Source organism: Histoplasma capsulatum, genomic scaffold (assembly GCF_000149585.1).
Source record: "Histoplasma capsulatum NAm1 scaffold_7 genomic scaffold, whole genome shotgun sequence".
In the NCBI taxonomy this organism is placed as follows: domain Eukaryota; kingdom Fungi; phylum Ascomycota; class Eurotiomycetes; order Onygenales; family Ajellomycetaceae; genus Histoplasma; species Histoplasma mississippiense.
In genome coordinates this window covers 584483-602851 of record NW_001813976.1, presented here as the reverse complement: position 1 = coordinate 602851, position 18369 = coordinate 584483, and the positions used below count along the sequence as shown (strand labels likewise).

Genomic DNA, 18369 nt, shown 5'->3' with positions numbered 1-18369 from the left:
TTATCTGGTTTTCGATGAATAAAAAGAACGCCATCAGAATAAATTCATTAGACCTTCTGTACCACGGAGGTAGAGTGTAGGCACTTTCCGGCTGCGATTGTTGGGAACAATTGCCGTCACTCCGTGTTGAAGGATATTTCACTGGTTTTGCCGTTTCTGCTATTATTAGTTACCCATTCCCGAGTTGCGACTGCTATTTTATGTGATGAACTGTTAACGTGCATATACATGCATAATGAGATGTATTGTACGAGCGGGAAATCTAGAAGGATAAATGAACGTGACTGCTTGACATGAGCTAGAGGTAACAGTGGAGGTATGTGGAAAAAAAATGAGGTTACTCGAAATACGGGTAACAAGGAATTGGATATCGTTGATCCAGCACTCTGATTCATCTTCCAGAGCTCCGCTAAGGAGCTACTTGACTTTGTGACGCGCACAGTTGCTCTACGTCCATTTCCAGCAAAACTACTCTCGCTTTACTATTCTGATGCTCAATGTAATATCGCCGGCGATATCTTTTTATATTAGCTGGCTGGAGCAAGTTTTCCAAACAACGGCGTATGAACGTGTGCGTCATACGGAGCAAGGCGATCGGTTACATGGAAGTGAGTAGCGGTCAAAAAAAGAACATTATCCGATTTCGGTAACTTAGAGTAGCTGTAGCGGAGAGAAGTGTATGGAATGAAAATGAAGGAGAGAGGGCCATGTTTGCGGTACGTTGACATCTATTCTGGGTAGAAATAACATCATCAAGGGTCCAGAGCCGAGGCGCCAGACATTTCGGTTTCATGAAACAAATTCATATGTGGCCGGGCTATATCGGGTTACATTTTGTGCCCGCAAGGTATCCCAAAAATTAGGCATATACTATTACCAACAAAACCGCTTAAAGAAAAGGAAATTGCCGGATGGGCTTTGAACTTCATGATTTCATGCTTTGGGGATGTAGAATATGAAGAATGGGGGATATATGACGAAAAGTGAAACAAATGATGAGCTGAAATAATAAAAAAGGGGATGATTTAACGTAAACTTCTGACCAAAGTAATTGAATTTCTGGTTGGAAAAACGAATATAGTGCAAGGGAAACCTGTTATGACACCGCGAAATAATTTTATCTCGGGGAGTACTCTTTGAGGAGAGAGTAGGAAAAAATATAAATAATGAGGTATACTACTGTGAAGGAAGCTAAATTAAGGAACGACGCCCGCTGCATGCGGATGTTATTTTCGTACCTGGAATATCCAAAACAGGGGCTCCACGACACAACAACAATCGGCGGGCGGATGGGGCATATTCTCTTTTACGGTTGCACAAAATCATAGGAAAACCATACCGAGCAAACAAAAAAGTAAACATATATGACCACCAAGGGTCAAGCTTCCCTCATCCTGAACGCCTATGACCCAAATATCAAATTTGCTACAACAATTGAATAATATGAACATTTCCCTTTGCTAACATATTATCGAGCACTCCCAAAGGGAATCATTCGCTTCCATCCTTTTGGCGAAAATGGCTCGAACTCACTTTTGCCAGTGGGCGATTTGGCATCAACTGCCTTTTCCACATCCCTATCGAATGGCGGCAGCGTTTCTTCTCGTCCACCGGATTTTCTTTGCTGTAAAGCTTCTTTTGGCTTCTTTCGCTCCTCGTGGTTTCTTGGTTTGCTTGAAGTCGGAGCTGTTGAAAAACGTCGAGGTGTCAACGGGGTCGCAAGGCGCCTTGCTGATCGACGTATCGAGGCTCGAATTTCCCATGATCGCTTTTTAGCAATATAAAAAAGGACCGCGGATGTTACTTCGACCGCAAAGTCTTATTAGCCAGCAACTAGAATTAATATGCATTTGATAATGATATAACCACTCACCTCCTAGAATAACAACGATGCCGACAATCACAGCTATGGCGATTATGCCGCCCTGGGAGATGTTGATAGACCCCTGCCCCGATTGAGACCAATTTCTATCTGTGTCGACATCTCCGACACTGCCCGGAATAATTTCCACATCGCGCCCTACAACTCGATGCCGTGGACGATCAATTTCAGATGGGCCTTGGCGGAAAACAAGGCCGTAGCAGCAGGAAATGGGGGCAACAGCCATCCAAGCAAAAGAGCGGAGAAGTTGGCGAAGATGGACACCGTGCATATCGGATAGACGATTAGGTCAAGTTTGGCTTTGAATGCTTGTGAGATATACAAGAAGTAGTCCCTTGAAAAACCAAATATTATTAACATCGGCTGAGGTGCTGTCCTTGCAGCAGAACAGGTGAGAACTATGATCAAGGAAGAAATGTAGTCAAAATATATCACTATGGGGAGGAGGTTGTTCAGTATATATATAAAATCCTTTAAGCGCAGGCTTACGTGCCACAGTTGTGCGGCCAAAATTGAGATTGGTCCCTTGCCCCAGATTCCTGAAGGATTTCAATCGGATCATTTTAAACAATGACCCCCTATGGGTGGGTGGATTGGTATGCCCTCCTTGGGCGGCTTTGGCAATCTCCTGAATTTCTCTGTTTTGGGCTTCCCTTAGAAGAAGCTCAAGGATCATGAAGCCCGGTTGTTTGTATGGTCGAGTTAGCGCTTGCTCTCGTCCAAAGTTAAAAGTTTCATGGCCCAATGATGATGAAGAAGTGCTCAGATTTAGCCACACTAGGCCGATAGCCAAGAGAGCCAGGGTGATTCTCAATGCATCGCACATCAACCTCATAGGCTTTCGCCTCAACCTTTCACATTCCATCACGAAAATAATGTGCAATTCAATGGGCTTCGGTTGGAGATGTTGATCATGTCCCTCACAAATGTCAAAATACTCAGTAGCTCACAAATTACCACGAAGCCTTGGCCCTGTGTTAAACTACCAGCACACAAATCACGTCTGCTTGACATGTCGATCTCAAGGTGACGACATATTTGTGGTGGGGAATGAGGCCTTTTGTGTTTTTGTTCATGTTTGAATAACAGCCATTGTCAACTGGACCAAGATGACTTCTCCTTTTTCGCTATAAGTTCTCCGCACACACACTGGCACTCAAATATTTGATCTGTGGATCAAGCCTATCGAGACTGCTCTGGCACGGGATTGCTCACCACACGCGGCGATTCTATCGGGCCAAAAGTATGAGGTTCATATCATGTTGCCAAACATACTTGGTACCCTAACACCCCCTTCCCACTCTCCAATCTCGAAGGTTGACTTGAAACCCTTCTTCAAGCATGAAGGCAATTATCAAGGGCTATTTAAACTGTGTCTCTCCAGGGGGCGCCAGCGGTCTCCAAGCCGGGATGTGATTCACAATATTGACCCATCGTGGTAGTGTAATTGCTTAGATGCCGAAATAGTCACGTTTGGTGACGAGGGAGTTGGCTGCGAGGAGGCTCTACGAAACCGGCTGGATCGGGTTAAGTCCCACCCGTGGAGAAGAACCTCCTCAACATTGCCTCTTCAATCTCACCTCGACATCTCTGCTCTCTTCATCTCTCTTCAACAGGACTCTATGCTATTGAAGCCTTTCCCTTATCTGCTCTAAGGGCATAAATAAGAGAGACCTGTGCGGTTAGGTGGACCTGATCATCAGTTCCACTTGTTGGTTTTATCTATTGTTATTTCCGAGTTCGGGTTACTCTGCTTTCCTGCTTTCTCTGGGAAATCTCTTTCATGTAGTATTTGTTTCTCCTGCACCTCCATCTAATCAACACGCTGGAGCTGCTGAGGGCTCAAGCAAGCGGGTCCCGGGTCAGTTGACCTAATCCTATCACAGCCGGGCCTATGATGAATCCCCTTTGGCAACATGACGACGTCCAATTCCCCGGCTCAATCAGCTGGGTGCGATACAGTGGAGAAAGAACTATTTTCTGCGAATACTCCCAATGACGAACCTGGTCTCTCTCCCACGTCAAAGAAAATTCTCGAGAAATGTTCTATTCCTATTACCCCTGTTGCCCTGAATAGGAATTTCCACATTACCCCAACTTTGATATCTCGCCCTCCAAGTTCTGATCTTGATTCTGGGGGAATTATCTTCCATTTCACCAAACCCAAGCTTCCAACTCCCAGTTTCACTTCACGTTTGAATACCAAACATGTTGGAAGCCCTTCAACTCCCTCAAATTACCCCGGAAGCAGTTTAAATGCCCCTGAAGCAAAAAGCCTGGATGTTAATTGTACTGAATCGAGTTCAAGGTAAGAAGACGTTTACGACAGGCCGGCCGTGAGCTAATTCCAATATTAGTGACACTCTCGTTCATGTAAAAAATGATGTCAATAACAGAAAAACCTCCCCGCAAAAATCCCATGCTGCTCTGAACACTACTGAAACACCCTATCGGCCGAAAACCGAGAGCTCTCGTCTTTCAAAAGAGACTGCCAGCCTTTTAGAAACTGAGTATGGGGCTATTGTCCAGTCCGAACTTGTTCCTCCCGGGCAAGGAGGCGATTTAACAGGTAAGCTAGCTCCCTCCTGTATTGTCCTTCGACTGATGGGAAATATTGATTTTTGTTTTTAAAGGTTGTCATAATAAGCCGGCCCAATCCGCAGTAAGTACTGCTCGATCCTCCAAAATTGCATTTACCATGAAGTTTCGCGTTTAGTTGATACTCCCTCTACTACTATACCCGGAATATTTGAATTCTGCCCATCAAAAACCTCTATTACTCTTGTAAATTTGTTTACAATACACTTTTGTTACATATTGAGCCTATCTACCACGTGTTGGATATTCTAACTATTTAAAGGCCCAAGGAGATCTTACGGAGCCTACACCTAATGGCAAAAATTCTATCTCACCTGCAAGTGCCAACAGTCACATTAGGGGGTCAAATCCAACTCCCACACGGTCGCGGACGAAAGAGGCTAAACCACGACCGAAGTTAATGTTAAATTCAAATATTACAAAACATCCGATGTCTGCAGATGCAAGGCCCAACCCCGTAACTTCGAAGCAAGTTACCCTCCGGAAAGATACTTCGTGGAAAAGACCTTCGTTTACGTCTCAGCCCTCAGAAGAGGACCTTTTTTACATGTTGATCCGTAGGCTCAAAAAGAGGGACGAGATGGAAGCAGAAGCAGTGGCCATTAAAAGGAGGATGGAAGGCAAAATGCTTGAACTTACCCGAGCAAACGATGACTTGTCCTGTAAATTGCAGGAATCGGAGATTATTTGCAAAAATCAACAGGAACAGCTTAACGCTAGTAATTCAATTATTGAACGATGGAAGGTGAAATTTAATAGGCTGCGGGCATTTGTTACCAACGTTGGGAATGATTTTGAAGTTCTCCGGAAAGAAGGACAAATCCTCAGGTCGACGCAAGACTCTTTGCTCCGGGAGAAAGAAGAAATAAACGAAACCTTGAAACAAATGAGTGATAGTACAGACCTACTAAAAACACGCTGGAGCCAGCAATGCGCAACTATCACTGGAGCACGGCTGGAATTTGATAATCTAGAGAAGTCTCTACTCACGGCGACTTCTACAATAACCGAGAATGAGAAACTTCTTTCTAGGGAGAGGAATCGGGTGGCAACACTGGAAAACTACGTGAAGAATTATTCTGACAACCATCGCAAGCAGACTGCAGAACTTGACGAAAAGCAATCCCAAATGATAACAAAACTAGATGTGATCCACGAGCAACTTGAAGGTTGGAATTTCTCACAGTCTTCCATCAAAGGTGAAATGGAGTCCGGGTTTAGGTCATGTATGTCGTTGTTGAATTCTCTCAGCCAGCAGCAAAGCGTGAAGCCCCAAGATCTGGATAAGGTGGATAGTGCAATTCGGGATCTTGCTACTCAGTGAGTTTAGCTCTGATTTTCGAGGGATATCAATGGAACATTCTAATTGTATTGTAGACTTAATTTATCCATCGAAGCCTGGAAAAAAAATATGGAGACGGCTTTCGATATGCACACGAACTACGGACCACAGTTGTCAACTCAGCTGACAGGCATAGAGTCAGCTGTGAACTCAAACGCAGGAGTGGTATGTCAACTTGCAGAAGTTCGTGAATTGTACGGAGGCCTTCAGGAAAAGTTGAATGCCGCCGAGAGAAGCTTGGCTGAAGTGTCTGCGGATCGCGACAAAGTTAAATCACAAGGAGAATCGCTTCAACGACATATTCGGGACCTCGAACTTGAGATATCATCTCTACAAAAGAACGAAATTGAGGAAACTCAGTTCAAGGATGCAGGTATGTTGTCGGATCTTCGCATCCAACTTGAGGCAACCTCAGCAGCCCTTACCGAAGTAACAAAGGAGCTCAAAACGAAAGAAAGCGAAATGCGTGACATGGAACAAAAGTTGAGGGAGACGATTGAAAAGTTGGGAACTGCAGAAATTGAGATTGTAGACCTTAAAAGCAAAAGCCTCAGGATTCGCGACGAAGCCCAGAAGACGGAGCATAAAGTGAGAGAGGAACTAACAAGGGCAAATTTGGCGGCGAAGGATCAGCACCAGGCATGGTTCGAACAGGAGCAACATAAACTCCAGCGCGAAAAGATTGTTGCCGAAAAGAATGCCCTGAAAGCTGCTGAGGAGTTAAACTCCGTGAAATGTTCACTGGTATAATATCCCAGAGTGATACCCATTTTTGCTTGGTTACTAATAACGTTGTAGCAATCTACGGAGAAGTACAATTTCGATTTAATTGCAAAGGTATACTCGTGTACTCCTAACCACGCATCTTTCAATTTATTGACAAATATACAGATGGATGAACAGCAATCGGAAATTGATCTCTTGAAAATGACGGTCTCTAAGAGGGACTCGGATATCTCCACGGAAATGAATGAGATGAAAATGCTGCATACATCCACTATTCAAGAGTTACAGGACGCGCAAGGGCAACTTGATGTTACAGCAAAGGAAAAAGAAGAGCTGAAGCATAAACTGTCCGAATTACGCACTAGCCTGGCGATCCTGCAAGAGCACGAACCCTTGCAGGAGACACTTGAGGCCCTACAGTACGAAATCGCAGAGAAGGATATAAACCTTCTGTCATTGAAGGAAGAATTGTCAAAATCAGAAGCGAACACTAAGAGGATCTCTCAGTTGCAACAAGAGTTGGTTGGTAAATCCGCTGAAATTGCTATCTTGCACGAGAGGTTAGATAACCAATTGGCTTCGAACTGTTCAATGGAGGAAACATTGAAGGAGAAGAATAACGAGCTTTTTATCCTGAAAAAGAAAATGGAGGCGTGTGGAGAATTCTCTGCTGATACTTCGACGCTAAATGGTGATGTCGGACAAAGGAACAATGAACTCGCAGACCTTCGATCTCGAGTTCAATCAGCCGAACCTATTTTCGAATATGCGGAAAGCATTTTAAAGCAGCTTGGGATCATTGGGACTGAGGAGTCACTGAAAAAATGCTCAAATGAATTACAATCACGGTTGAGGATGATGGCAGGGAGCCTTGAAGAACGACAGCCAGAAGAGCTGACAGAATCACTTCATATGCCTATGAGGACCTCATCAAAGCGACAAAGAACGGGCAGGAAATGCACAATGTCTTCTACTTATGCCGAACGTACTGGGCCTGGTTCTTCTACTAAAGAGTCCCAAACCACTGAGTTAGTGTATCGGACTCAGAGTACTCGGGAAACTATATCCCCAACTTTGAAAACTCCTTCTCGACATAAAAATGTTAGCAAGAGATGTCCTACGGCCTTGACATCTTTTATTGGGCCATTCTCTCAATTTCAAAAGGATTCAACGCCATATCTAGGACAGAGAGAGCAAACATCTCCGCTCTCAGAATTCACAGACCTGAACATATTATTCCCATCAACACCTATGAATTCCGAAAATGTCGGTTCTGATCGGACACCAAATATAGCAACACAAGGTTCCACATATAAAAGCAAAGCCATGCTTCCTCACGAAGTTGGTACGACAAATGAAAGAATCACTCCATCGATTTCAAATTCTGTCATTGATGTAATGTGCATGTCAAGTCTCGATAAAGACTGTAAACAGCCCGGAGACCCTATTGCGCAAAAATCTCCCTGTGAGGCTATTCGAGGCGGCCCTGCTCCAGCGGCCAGTACTCCTAATAGACGTGGGCACGTTAAAAACGCTTGCTCCGAAAATAGTCCTTGTTCTCCGCTAAAGACGAGTTCTAGCACTCTCAAAAGGAAAGAAATTCCCGAGGATGAAACGCACACAATGGTAGGCCGCCCCCAGTTTGTCATCTATATTTAAGATAAAATATAGGAAAGGGGAGAAGTAAGCTAGATGACTAAAAATAATACCACGACAGGTTGCGAAGTCTGTGGGCAGGAAGCATGCGGAGAAGCCGCCGCGCAAAGGGATTCTCAAAGGTACAACCAAGCCAAACGCATCTACGGTAGCGAGTGCAGTACAAACTCCACCGCATGCCACCAACGGGGAGGACCCGATGGGCGCAAGTCCAAAAATCATATTTAGATGCCCGCCTCGAAAATCTAAATATTTCAATCCAACAACCAGCCCAGTCGCCTCGATCACGGCGAGAAGGGGACGATGTGGGAGCACGGCCAAAATGTTGAATGCACCCGCTGGACGGACAAGAGAAAGGTCTCGCAGGAAACAGCGAGGTAAGGCTAATATACCCACTATCCCCAGCACTGGATGCTAATTTGAACAGGTGATCTGTACCATAGCAGATTCTCCCAGAAGCCCCATGTATAAACAAGGGCCATTATAAGAAGCGTGGATGTCCCCAGTTATACTCAAAATCGCGCCTCTCTCCTTTTATGTCTGTTATTTATGAAACCAGCAGAGCGGTTGAAGCGACGAGGAGAAACGTCGGTAATCTCTACTGATCTGTCAGGTAGTTAGCGGATACATATTTTGCAGCGCTCTGCGATCCGTTCTTTTAGGAGCTTGATAAGAGAAAAAAACAAAAACGATGCGGCAATTTCCAAGAGCGATTCGGAATAGCGCCATGAATATGTATCGGATAGTTAAAATATTTTCAATGCATATAATCTATTATGTTAAAACGCCAGCCTTGGATGCAAGTTAAAGACGTCTAATAGGAGAGGCGTCCGCGCAAATTTTCTCCAAATAAAGTACCCGGGACCGCCAACGGTCTTAAGCTCTTTTCACAATCGTATACTCGTACACAGGTATTACCGTCCTGGACAAAAGGTGGTCCACTAATATAGACCACGGTTTGCTTCCCAACTAATACAGAGTGAATGGAAAAGGAAAGGAAAGACCACATCAAATGATGCAATATGCGGCTCTTTCATCCATGCCAATATATTCCCCCTACACCAAACACTGTCGACGCAATGGATGAGCCGTCGATTCCGGGGATGTGGACGTCCATTACCGCACACCAGAAAAACGAAAAGGTCGATCTCTTCTTACTTCCCGCGCTTCGCCTCCAAAAACAGCACTTTCTTTTTCACTACCGGGTCGTATTTCAGCATGCTGAGGGGTCTGCTGGTACGCGGTCGGACAAGGGTTTTGTAGTAGCCCGTCATCGCCATGCTGATGAGCCGGACGGCGATGGTGCGCGACTTGGCTATTCCACGGAAATCAGCATATTATCATTTGTACATCTAGATGTCTCGAAGTCGGTAGGGCTAAACTGATGGACTGCTAAGCTGGCAGAGATAATTGGTACCTTTTTTAGCCATCCTGCGGGATGTTTAGGATTTGGCAATCGCGAGGCGGGGCGCGAGGACTCCCGGTTGAAATAAGTCGGCGCGCAGCGTTCAGTTGGGCGTGGATAGCAGGATGAATATTTGGGGTCTCGCAGGCGGCGTTTCTTTGAAGGATTGGTTTTGTCTGTTGCTCCTTTCGCCTTTCAACGATGGAATGTGAGATGATTTCAAGATCACGTGAATTAATTAAAAACTCAAACTTTATTTTCTCTCCCGAAACAACATCGATGGTGCATCCCACTGACAATACACCTGGGTCTTCGGATTAGCCTGGTTATCCAATTGACTCCTTCTAACAAGCTACGTCTGTATGTTGCTCTATACCTGCGGAGTGACAGGGTTCCACCTGACAACTACGACTGGGCTCTTCTCGAAGCCCGAATAATATTGTCAACACTATCCAACCCGGGGTGTTTGAGGAATCAAAACTGGAAGAGTCCAGCACGAGACTCTGCATTCTCGCTCAAGTTCTCATTGCGGAAATTGCAGATTCTGAGCAGGTTCCGTTGAGCGTGATTCTCATTCGATTAAAATCCCCCCATGGGATTTACTCAACCAACGGGAAAACATTGGGTAAAAATGTGACTGAACGTGGAAATAGAGTCGCTATCAGTCGTTAGACCCTGTATGCCATCAACCCTGGCTACAGCCTGGATTGCTTCGCTAAATATCACAATTTCTCTAGTTTTCATGGTGTCACGAAGAACCTCGATCCATATTCCAGCATGCATATCATACTGAACAATACTGGAAACAAGGAAGCCCCTTTTCTTGCCACCTTGAGCTAACATCTCGACGGCTTACTCCGTAGTCAGATCGATATTATCTGGTGAGCAAGCAACAATCCGAAAAAAAAAGGCCCGAAGAAACACCAGCCACATCCCGTACAAAAAGCCCCGATAATGTTCGGATTGTCATCGAAATTCCTAGTGCCTGGGATCCTTGAGAATGCTCCGTACACTGAGCCACATCCCGTTTTACCCTCAGCCACAGTCTTTGGTTCGAATGTTTCACCCGTTTGGTACGGTACGGGAGCTATCCGTATTTTTCGTGACAATACGCCCTCATCCCTGAAAGAGCTGAGAGGTGATCGTCTGCCACTTTGCGCTCCCGCCCATTGCGTCACCTCCTCATTGGCGCAGCGCACTTTCTCTTCCATTTGACTCCCGACCAAGCGACCCTGCTCGCCCCCATATCTCCGTTCATATCGTTTGTGAATTCCATTTCCCCGACGATTTCAAGCGTGTATCACTGGATTTTCCAGTTTCCACTTTACTCAAGCTGTGATGTTTCATGGGCTACTTGTTCGCGGAGAAATGAGCCTGAAAGACAGTTGCCCCCTTCTTCCAACCTCCCCCCCCCTTTTTTTTTTTTTCGCTGGTGAGACATACCACTCCATTATTTGCATAATTTTACGTTTGTCTCCAAGTTCTTCCCTTGTCACCTGAGTATTCCTGGCAGCCTGCGTCTCCATCGCTTGTAGCTCGCGTATGGTAGTGTTTCCTAATGGATATTTTGCTCGTTCGTCACAAATATAGTTGCCTCCCCTACTTGATACTTGTCCTCAACGCAATATTAGCTTCGGCAGGTTTTCACTCACTGAAAACACGTACTGTACGGAGTGCAGTGAACTGTTATGTGGAAATGATCGCCGCGATGTATGTTAGCAGCTCAAAACAATTTCCTTCTGATCACAGCAGAAAGCCATCCAAACGCACGCGCATGCTTTTTGTGCATTGAAGAACTTTGAAGTCTGATAGATATTGTAGTTCGCAAGGTTTACTACACAGTGAGTTTCGAAGCATGCTTGGATGGATTTCCTTATCTTTCCTTTTCTTTTCTTGCTTTTCCTATTTTTTCAATCTATTCTTTTGCCACTGCTGGAGGTGTTGCTCAACTAAATTTAGTAAAATAAACGGACTGTTTTTGGTCTTGGAATAATGTAGGCCTGAAAATCATATGCGGGGTAAGGAAGCATCCGTCAACATGTCAGTCATAATTTGGGGCCCCCACACATCCTGCACTGGACATTACAATTTACGGTCCTGTGGCTTTAGAGTCATGGCAAGAATGTACGATCTATAAGCCGAAGTAAAGAAATTGCTGGATATGGCAGCGGAGGAAAAGATCCCTGATGCTTGGGCGCGTTTGTATTCCCTCGACCACCCCGCAACCCTTCACCGCAAGAGCCCATCCGTGACGAAAGGGCATGCGGTAGTGATGTTACTCGGGCGGTTTTAACAATTATCCTCGTTACACTTCGCAGCTCAACTGCCCTAGACATTGTTATTGGCTGCGACCATGTCCACCATGCGGCAGCGGTGCTGGTGTGGTGGAGACGTTGGTTTATCGCAGCAGAGATAAAGCTCCGCATCGAGACCCAGCAAAAAATACTGCCGTTAAGCCCGCAATTCCTCCTAAGAGCGGAGCTTTTTAGCGTGGGAGGACTATGCTGCCGCGCCTAATCGTAAGGCGTATTCGCAGCCTGTTACGGCTAATCATTTTAAGGCCTGACTCATCCAATGAAAAGTGTGATGACATGCCACAAGATTTCTTCAAAGGACTCTTGAGATCTTAGGATTCAGACGCTTGACGGTGTGTTTGCATTCCTCGAACATTCCATCCAAAGGCTTCCGCATCCCTTTTTTTTTTCATCCAAGCGTTAGTTTCTTGTTGGCTTCAGAATATCTTTAGAGTTATATCCCTTCAGGAGTCCCTTCTGATGAAATAGCATAATCCTCCAAACACAGGTCAGTAGCAAATAGGAGTTGCTAATGATACTAGTATCTATATTAGACTGTTTTGAACATAAAACATGCTGTTGTATGTATAGTTGATCCTCGAGGCGCGATGCTGGACACTATTTACTCAACCAATCTACTCAATAAGTTTGACTGAATGCTGGTATCTATCGAAATGAAGTAGATATTTCCCCAGCACAAATAAACTCCCTGCCTCTCCCGCTGTTGCAGACGGAAAGTTGCATACAGGGCGGTGCGCCGATTTGTCTCCCCCTTATTGATTGGAGACGACGAGCTGCTCTCGAGAGCCTTCAACGATGGCACTCTGCTCTCTCCGGGATGCCACCTCGAGAAGTTAGTTGGTAACTACTAAGTGGTGACAAATAACGATGAACGAACGACATATATTCGGCCTCCCAATACAACAATATAACCCCTGCATATCTGCGTGATGTTACGCCTGTTGCCCTGCGTTCTCCGTCCGGGCTTGAGCTTGACTATGGGGCTAGGGCAGGAAAACCCCTTCTGAATGTCGCACTGCTGTGGGGAAGAGGCTTTATATACATCTGTAGATATCACCATGATTATTATTATCAACAAAAGATTCCGGCAGCGCCTCGAATAAAGCTTAATACCGGATATATGTATATATATATGCTTGTTACATATTCATTAATTAGTTACTACCTATCTAATTAAGTAATTAATCGATTAATTAATCGGAGGAAACCAAAAAATGCGGCCAGGCCATGTTTGAATTAACGACACATCCAGCTGAGCGGATGCCGGTAACTAGCCAAAAACAAACTGGCCAGATGACTTCAACCTGACAGTCAGAAACTCAACCCGCACACCCAAAACGGAAACCGATCGCCCAATCACGCCGCTGCGCTAGGGGTGAAATTTGGCGCATGAGCCATCCTGACGGGTTGGGGAGAACAGGTTGCGTCTCCGGTGGGTGTGGACGGATTGGTGATGGTGTGCGGGTAGATTCATAGGAGCCTACAGGGGACGCGGAGTGTCCTTGGCGGGGGCTTTGTGAAGCCTTTTTTCCTTTTTGGTCCAAGTTGTAACTATTTTGATTTACTTCATTGCCTGGCGGGATCTGAAATTTAGTTGAGCTAAAAAAAAAAAAAAAAAAAAAAAAAAAAAATAAGATGGGCGTTTGTTGAGGGGTAATATTGAATGCTTGTGTGGGCAAGAGATTGGCTACGCGGAAAGGCTGTTTGATTAATTCGCTATCTAATATTTTGTTTACCTTTGCTGTTTGTATTTTCTCCAAGGGGAGAAGTTGCTCAGGTAAGGGGAAAATGAAAGCTGGCCTGAAATAATTCAAACAAAAATGAAGGCGTCCCAAATAAAAAGTGGCGGTAATGATGCAGTCGTAGAAGTTGCGGACTAAAAGTCAAAAGTGTGAATGGAATAGTTAATCCACAAAAAAAAAAAAAAAAAAAAAAAAGGATGTGGAACTGCAAAAATGCAAAAAGAGCTCTATCGCCGAGATCTCCTAGGCCTGAGGTTATTATATAGCTTCTTGTAGCAGAAGGACTTTTTAAGAGTTCAGTGAGAGCACCAAATATATTCTTCGTCCATTCCATCAGTCCGTATCGACATTGTTCCTCATTCGAACCATTCCTCCGGCTCACCTACTCCTCAGCGTTTGATACGCCTGCTCTGGGGTTGTTGTGGGATAGTGCAAGGGTTTGGTACAGGGGGATAATTGCATAATTCATCAGTGTCCTTCTCTTGATTTATCCTGTGATTGTGCCGTGATTATTTCGTCTAGGGTATGTGTTGGACATGTCCCTTTTGTCCGTCGCGAGATCGGGTCGCGACCTAGTTGTGACGGGAGGTGACTTTCGCGAGGCCTGCGGGAATATATACCGAGTTTCCGATGGCTAGTATTCGGGTTCAACGCATATACGTCATAGTGGGATATGAGAAAATCGGAGCGTGTATAAAAATATTGTTCTTCAGCGCAGGTAGGTGTTTGGGATGCGAACCCTCTGGGCGGATGACGGTGAGGACTGCCGGCTCAAGTCAACACCATAGAGCGATCCACGGCGGTAAATATATAAGCTATTGCGAGAGAGGTTCAGACTGTTGTTGGGGATAATAGTGGCAGGCGTGGTTCGTCGCTGGACTATGCGTGGCTGCTCTTGTTGGGGTTCAGTAACTGGCTTTGGGTTATGAATAACCACCGGCGCAGTCTGTCTCCGAGTGGTGAGCACAAGGCCCTTGTCGAGAGCATTGAGCAAATCATTCACCACTTGACAGTCACGGGGAATCTGAACCTGGATATAACGGCCATATTCACGGTCAACCAAGGAGTAGGGTTGTCCGCACTTCTGGTACACGTATTGCAATAGGCTAGTCGCATAGAGGTTTCCACGGCCGCAAAGGGACCTCCCACTGCAGAAGGTTTCGTACGGGCGACTGCAGGCGGGGCAGCGGAGAGCATGTTGCGAGTATCTCTCCATCACATATTTTTCGTCATCTCGCGGGGCACGAGAGAGGATGGGGCGCTCGGCACCAATTTCGCGAATGACGGAAGGCATCGTATAACGTCGACGCGGAGGGATGTAGTTGTGGGAGAAGGTAGTTGGATTGAGAGTAAGGTGGGGGAGGTGGTAAGCGGGAAGGGGGTACCGAGGAGAAGACACTGTGACAAGCACCCTGGCAAGGAAATGCTGCGATGTAGAAGGAAAAAAAGAAGACGGTTGATATGAGGAGGAAAAGAGAAAGTATCAACGGGGAAACCGGAGACTTATATGTCGTTTGGTAGATATGTCATGGATTGGTGTGTATGATTGGAGAAGAGGAGAGAGGCAGAGGATACCGATATAGATATAACTGCCAAAACGCACTGACCAGCGACGCCTGTAATCTAGAGTAACAAGCACAGGGTCATTGACCGGGAGGGAGCTAAGTGTAACGCTAAATGGACGGCGTGTGGGCCGGGGCGGGTGCCTTGGGAAAAAAACGGCCGAATACCAATGCCTGACAGCATACCGTATCTAAAACGCCATACGGGCACCAAAATCATCGTGTATCACGGCATACGCTGATAACGTATTGTAAAAATACACAGGCAGCACTGCCTGCAGCCCCAAAGGGCGTGATCCAGATCGAAGTTTATTCTTCACGCTGGTCTGCTTCGGGCAAGTTACTCAACGCGGCGCAGGAACTGCTGTGGCTGACTCCAGTACTCGCCTGATGAGTGGTCGTATCCTTAGCAAAGAGGGGATGCGACGGCGGCATTTCCTGCCGCCGCTTCCTCTGTCAGGAGCCGGGAGCAAATGGTGGGGGACAGTATGAGTTTCCGAAGAGCACGGCTGATGATCCCGATGGCCAAATAATAACAGGAATCTCAATTTCGACCAATCTGACCCCCCAAAACTAGCCAGCTGCGTACGCGACAGATCCCTTCCCTGTCAACAGGAGGTTATATTTTTGAATAAAGTCAGATGTGTGTAGTTTGAGAGTGAACATGACACGGGTTGCCAGACTCCTGCTGTCGGCATGCATCTGTCATCTGGACAAAATATTCACCTTGTCCAATCAGCCCACGCAGTGAAAAGAAGCGAGTGTATGAGTCAACAAAGCATCTCCAACGGTTAGCCTTGGCTGCATGACCGGAAAATAGTTTCCCCCACCCTCTTACCCTCCCTTCTATATATGGCATGTCGAACAAGCAGGGAGACGAGGCCGTGCAATTAAGAGCACTAACACCAAACACGAAACAAACAACCACTAGCATGACTTCACGCTTTGCTTTGGCACGATCGTCTGTGGCTTGCGCACAATCCTACGAGCAGGGGTTGGCTCAAGTGGGTGCACCGCCTCAGTTCGTGTTCGACTGCGGCCATAATGCCACAGATCAGGAACGACGAACTCCTGAAGGAAAGTTGAGTAATGGAGGGAAGGCCTCTGGCAGTTTGATTAATGTCCATGCTGATGCATGGAAAGTGGTGTTTCCTTGCCAAGTCGCGAGAGATTGTGTTCCCTGCGCTTACACGGTAAATTTTAACCCCACACGACAAATGAACAGACGTCATCTCGAAGCCAGCCATGTACAATCGCGGAATATTGTTCGCTGCGTCAAATCACTCTCACCATTGATCACACGGGCCTTTCGTTATCTGCCCCTTGCTTCTGGCAAGCTGTTGTGTTGACATCATTGTTGGAGGTGTATGTTGGGGGTTTCCAGGGTTCAGCAGCGGCTAATGATGTCATTACCGAACCCTGATGTCAATAAAGGTAAACGCCTAACCCAAACAGGCCTAGTTCGACAGGGCTGTTCATTGTCCGATCAGCCTCACCAGGCGCTATTCCCAATCAGTAAGCTCACTCAACCGCCAGCGTCAGTTTCTTCCTTGGGCACTTTCAACCACAACATCTTCGTGCAATCCCGGTAGATTTTCCAAGCTACGACGTCGTGCTGCACTCGCTGTTGCGCCAACTTCTATTTTCATACACTGAGGGAGATTGGGCTGGTTGGAGGTCGGCCAAACCTAGCGTTTCTCTCAAGAGGACTCTTCCCTCTCTCCCATCTCCAGTCTCCCTTCAGTCCACTGACCGGGACAGGAACCTCTGGCATCAATCATAGGGCGATGTCCTTGAATGCGATTACGTAGCATTTTTGTTTGAATTCCCAAATGCTCTATTCTCCTTCATTATAATTCCCCCTCAGGATCGATGTCGCGCCGATGACGTCTCCGTTTTTTTCCCAACACCCTAAAATGGATGTTGGCCATTCGCTTTTCCATCTTTAATCTCCTTTCTCTCATCTTCCTCCCCGCTATTTCTCCGGGGCTGTGCGGAATAGATCTCTATTTTCTTGTCTTCTTGTCTCAATCGTCGCAGCTTGGGCATCTACATGGTTTCGCTGGACTTGGGACCCTGGCTCAACAAATCAATTTTCCCTGTATTATTATTTAATGCCCTTTTTCACTTCCGCCACTCACGCCGTGAGCGTCTAATTGTCAGTGATTTTGAACGTTCCCATTACTGGCCGAGGGGCTTGGCTATGTTTTGTGATTACTGGGAACGTCCATTCAGAGTTTTACCCGCCCATTACATTACCGACTGAATACTACCTTTCCGGAGGGTGGGGGTGTTTGGAATATGCCCTGTGACGAGGAGATAGGGCAAGAGTTGGCTCCAGTTGCCTATCCACTGCCAATTTGCCACTGCTTTGACTTTGACATGGGCAACACTCGGGCCCAAAATTACAGTGCTAGATTTTGGGGTTCTTCAGCTCGCCCCAGACCACCAGACATCCAAGTCCCCTTTGTTCCCACTCGTCTATCTCTCCACATTCCCTTAGGCAGAATCCGTATACCTCATATGGAACCGCAATAGCGTTATCAAAGAATTTTGTGTCAGCTGAGTTTGGTTTCCGGTTCAGCTCCGGCTCCCTTGCTGCCTCCCGGCGAACACCCCCTGTGGACATACATGTTGTTTATCACTAGGACCTATCGTACCGAGTATAAATGACGGAGTGTGTATACCTGCAAAGCGGTCACTCAGTATCAACAAGTTGTCGATCGGTTCTTCGCTGCTAGCGTCCTATTCAAAAACTATGGTAACATCTACCTGCCTTGCCCACCCCCCATGGTTCCTTCTCATCCGTAATACTACGTCAAATACTACGTCAAAGTTGTTTGAAGATTCATTTCGTGACGAGCGAAGGAATCCATACTTCATTGCATTCCGCAATGCGACTCCTCATGTATAGGGATATTGGGCATTTCCCCACAGTTATTACCACCACTGGTGCTTAGGGTAAGTCGTGACGCATGATCTATGAGACTAGCAGAACGAATCGCCTCTTCACCACCGTTAGGCTCCCATTACAGTGAGAATACGCAGGATCATGACGGCACCCCACCTCCGGTTATCTCCCTCTATCGGTTTCTCTTCGCAAGCGCCCGTGAGACCTTTTCCTTCCTTCGACTAGCACCA

At 46.2% G+C, this 18369-nt stretch overlaps 2 protein-coding genes across 2 annotated transcripts; one reads left to right on the top strand and one right to left on the bottom strand.

Annotated features, from left to right (window-relative positions):
- Positions 1-3798: 3798 nt before the first annotated feature.
- Positions 3799-8809, top strand: HCAG_05820 (predicted protein; the record flags this gene model as incomplete). The annotated part of the gene is made up of 10 exons (XM_001538165.1): positions 3799-3833; positions 4240-4451; positions 4516-4544; positions 4743-5800; positions 5858-6566; positions 6621-6659; positions 6714-7576; positions 7983-8064; positions 8266-8581; positions 8661-8809. The coding sequence occupies 10 exons, from the start codon at positions 3799-3801 to the stop codon at positions 8807-8809; spliced, it is 3492 nt and encodes a 1163-aa protein (XP_001538215.1).
- A 5344-nt stretch (positions 8810-14153) lies between these two features.
- HCAG_05819 (predicted protein) lies at positions 14154-14960 on the bottom strand (the record flags this gene model as incomplete). Its single annotated transcript, XM_001538164.1, has 2 exons — positions 14154-14270; positions 14406-14960. The coding sequence occupies 2 exons, from the start codon at positions 14958-14960 to the stop codon at positions 14154-14156; spliced, it is 672 nt and encodes a 223-aa protein (XP_001538214.1).
- Between the last annotated feature and the right edge of the window lie 3409 nt (positions 14961-18369).